The following is a 2,285-nucleotide window of genomic DNA, read 5'->3' as shown; positions in this document are numbered from 1 at the left end:
ATGTGAAGGAATGTGATATGGTCCCCAAATATCACAGTGCAACAGATCAAATAGTCTAATGGACATTCTGTTCGTGGACTCGAATGACAACCTCCTTTGTTTAACAATAGGACAAACATAACAAGGAAGATGTTTATTCAATTGTGAAACATTATACCCTACTTGATCTTTCAAGGCATCTAATCTTTTGAAAGATAGATGTCCTAGTCTATTATGCCAAATGTGAGCTTAGACATGAAAAACAAATACATTCAAATATGAATGAAAATTTCTGATATCAAGTACATATAAACCTTGAACTTTGTCACCCTTGCCAATCATCATCTTGGTGGTATTCTCCTGAATTTTGAAATGATCACGGAAGAAACTCGTATTAGTTTGTGATCCAAGAGTTAATGAGCTGACTGACAACAAATTGAATTTGAATTGGGGCACAAATAAAACATCATGAAGCACCAGATTAGGACTCAGTTTAACATCACCACATAAGCTGACTGATATCTGTGTGTGATTTGGTAATATGACGTTTGTATTTTCAGCAGATCTCAAGTTTATAAACGCATTAGCAGTGCAACAAACATGTCTAGTTGTCCCTGAGTCTACTATCCATATTTCTTTAGTAGTAAATGTCAAGGTAACTAATATGGAATGACAAATACTTGTGGTTTCTACTGTAGTTGGTTTGTCCTGGTCATTTGTAGCCATGCTCGAGCTTGATTCCAAATGGTTGGACAACATAGTCATCAGTTGTTGGTATTGACTAGAGTTCAGATTCTGCATGAAATCCTCCATATTAGGTGGTTGATTCTCTTGATGAACAGCTAACAACTAATTCATAGAGCTATGGGCAGAATAGCCTTGTGAGTTCTCCTTTGATTTCTTCTTGTATTCTGGTGGATATCCGTGGATTTTATAGCACTCGTCAATTGAATGTCCATGATATTTGCAATAAGTACAATAAGGTCTTGACTTTTTTATTGCAATTCCATTATTTCCCACTCTAGAAACATCATTTCGAAAACCAGAGTTAAGCACTGGCTTCGTATTTTCAGATCTCACACTAAAGGTAGATGTGTCCATTCCGAGCGATTGTGTACTCAACTTCTCTGATTTTCTACTTGTGCAATTAGTACAAACACCTTATTAATAGGTGGCATTGGATCCATTTGATGATATTTATTCATCTTCTTAGCTCCACCGCATGTACACTTTCCACAATCACAATTGGGTCAAAAATTGCTTAATTCTTCCCATATAGTCTTCAATTTTGTGAAATACACGCTTACTTTGCTTTGTCCTTGATTTAAATTCATCTGATCTTTCCTGACTTGAAAGATCCTTGGTCCATTGCTTTGCAGAAATCGTTCTTTAAGGTCGTTCCAGATCTCATACGCGGTGGCAGCATAGATAACGCTTGCTGAGATTTCTTTTGAGACCGAATTAAGTATCCATGAGATCACCATATCATTATTTCGATTCCATGAATTGATCGATTCAAAACTTGCATCTTCCGATTTTCTCATCGATCCATCAATGAAAGAGAGTTTATTCTTTATCGAAAGAGCAATCATCATTGCACAGCTCCAAAAGGCGTAGTTATCTCTTGTGAGCAGTTGAGAAACAAGTACTAATCCAGGACTATTGGAATGATGCAGAAAATAAGGACTTGATAGCTCATCAATGGCAGATTTGTTCAGAGATGAGTGTGAATCAGCAACACTTTCAAACTGCATAGGATCCATATCTTCAAAAAGAAAGAAGAAGGAAAGAAATCGGATTAACACTAGAAGGCAATGGCTCTCATACCATATTAGAACAAATGAAATGGAAATTTTCAATTATCATTCATTCTGAACATTCTGAAATTGTCTACAAATGATCATCTTAACAAGGTGTAGACATAAAAAAAAATAATAAAATAAAATGGATTGGGCCAATTTAAATCATTAGCCCAATTAAATTTAAATCTACTAAAGTCCAAAAAACCCAAAGGCCCATACCAAATTTTAAATAAATAAACAAACAAAATAAATAAAATTATAATTGCTCAATTATCCCTTTTAATTAAATATAATTGAGTAATTACCAAAATTAGCCCGAATCCTCCCCTATAAATAAGACCAATGGTCCATAAGACGGGACACACAGAAAGCAAGAAAGAAAGAAAGCAGAGAACGCCACGAAGTGCTGAAGAAATCTCGAGGCTAAAAGAAGGGAAGAAATTCTGTCAAGCCTTAACTCGGTGAATCCCAAGAAGATTAAAATCTTCTTCGAATCAAACAAGT

At 35.3% G+C, this 2,285-nt stretch overlaps 1 protein-coding gene across 1 annotated transcript; it reads right to left on the bottom strand.

Moving 5' to 3' along the window:
* Window positions 1–828: 828 nt before the first annotated feature.
* LOC111412561 lies at window positions 829–1,742 on the bottom strand. Its single transcript, XM_023043496.1, has 2 exons — window positions 1,279–1,742; window positions 829–1,114 (listed from the first exon to the last, which is right to left on the bottom strand). The coding sequence occupies exons 1-2, from the start codon at window positions 1,740–1,742 to the stop codon at window positions 829–831; spliced, it is 750 nt and encodes a 249-aa protein (XP_022899264.1).
* Window positions 1,743–2,285: the final 543 nt, after the last annotated feature.

This window comes from Olea europaea, chromosome 16, assembly GCF_002742605.1.
Source record: "Olea europaea var. sylvestris chromosome 16, O_europaea_v1, whole genome shotgun sequence".
Taxonomy (NCBI): Eukaryota; Viridiplantae; Streptophyta; class Magnoliopsida; order Lamiales; family Oleaceae; genus Olea; species Olea europaea.
Note: the sequence above shows the minus strand (reverse complement) of the source record. Positions and strands in the feature narration are given on the sequence as shown.

Coding starts and splice junctions, on each gene's coding strand:
- LOC111412561 (XM_023043496.1), bottom strand. CDS start 1,742: ATGGATCCTATGCAGTTTGAAAGTGTTGCTGATTCACACTCATCTCTG. Junction 1,115..1,278: donor GGACAAAGCAAAGTAAGCGT/GTATTTCACAAA, acceptor TTGCACAAGTAG/AAAATCAGAGAAGTTGAGTA.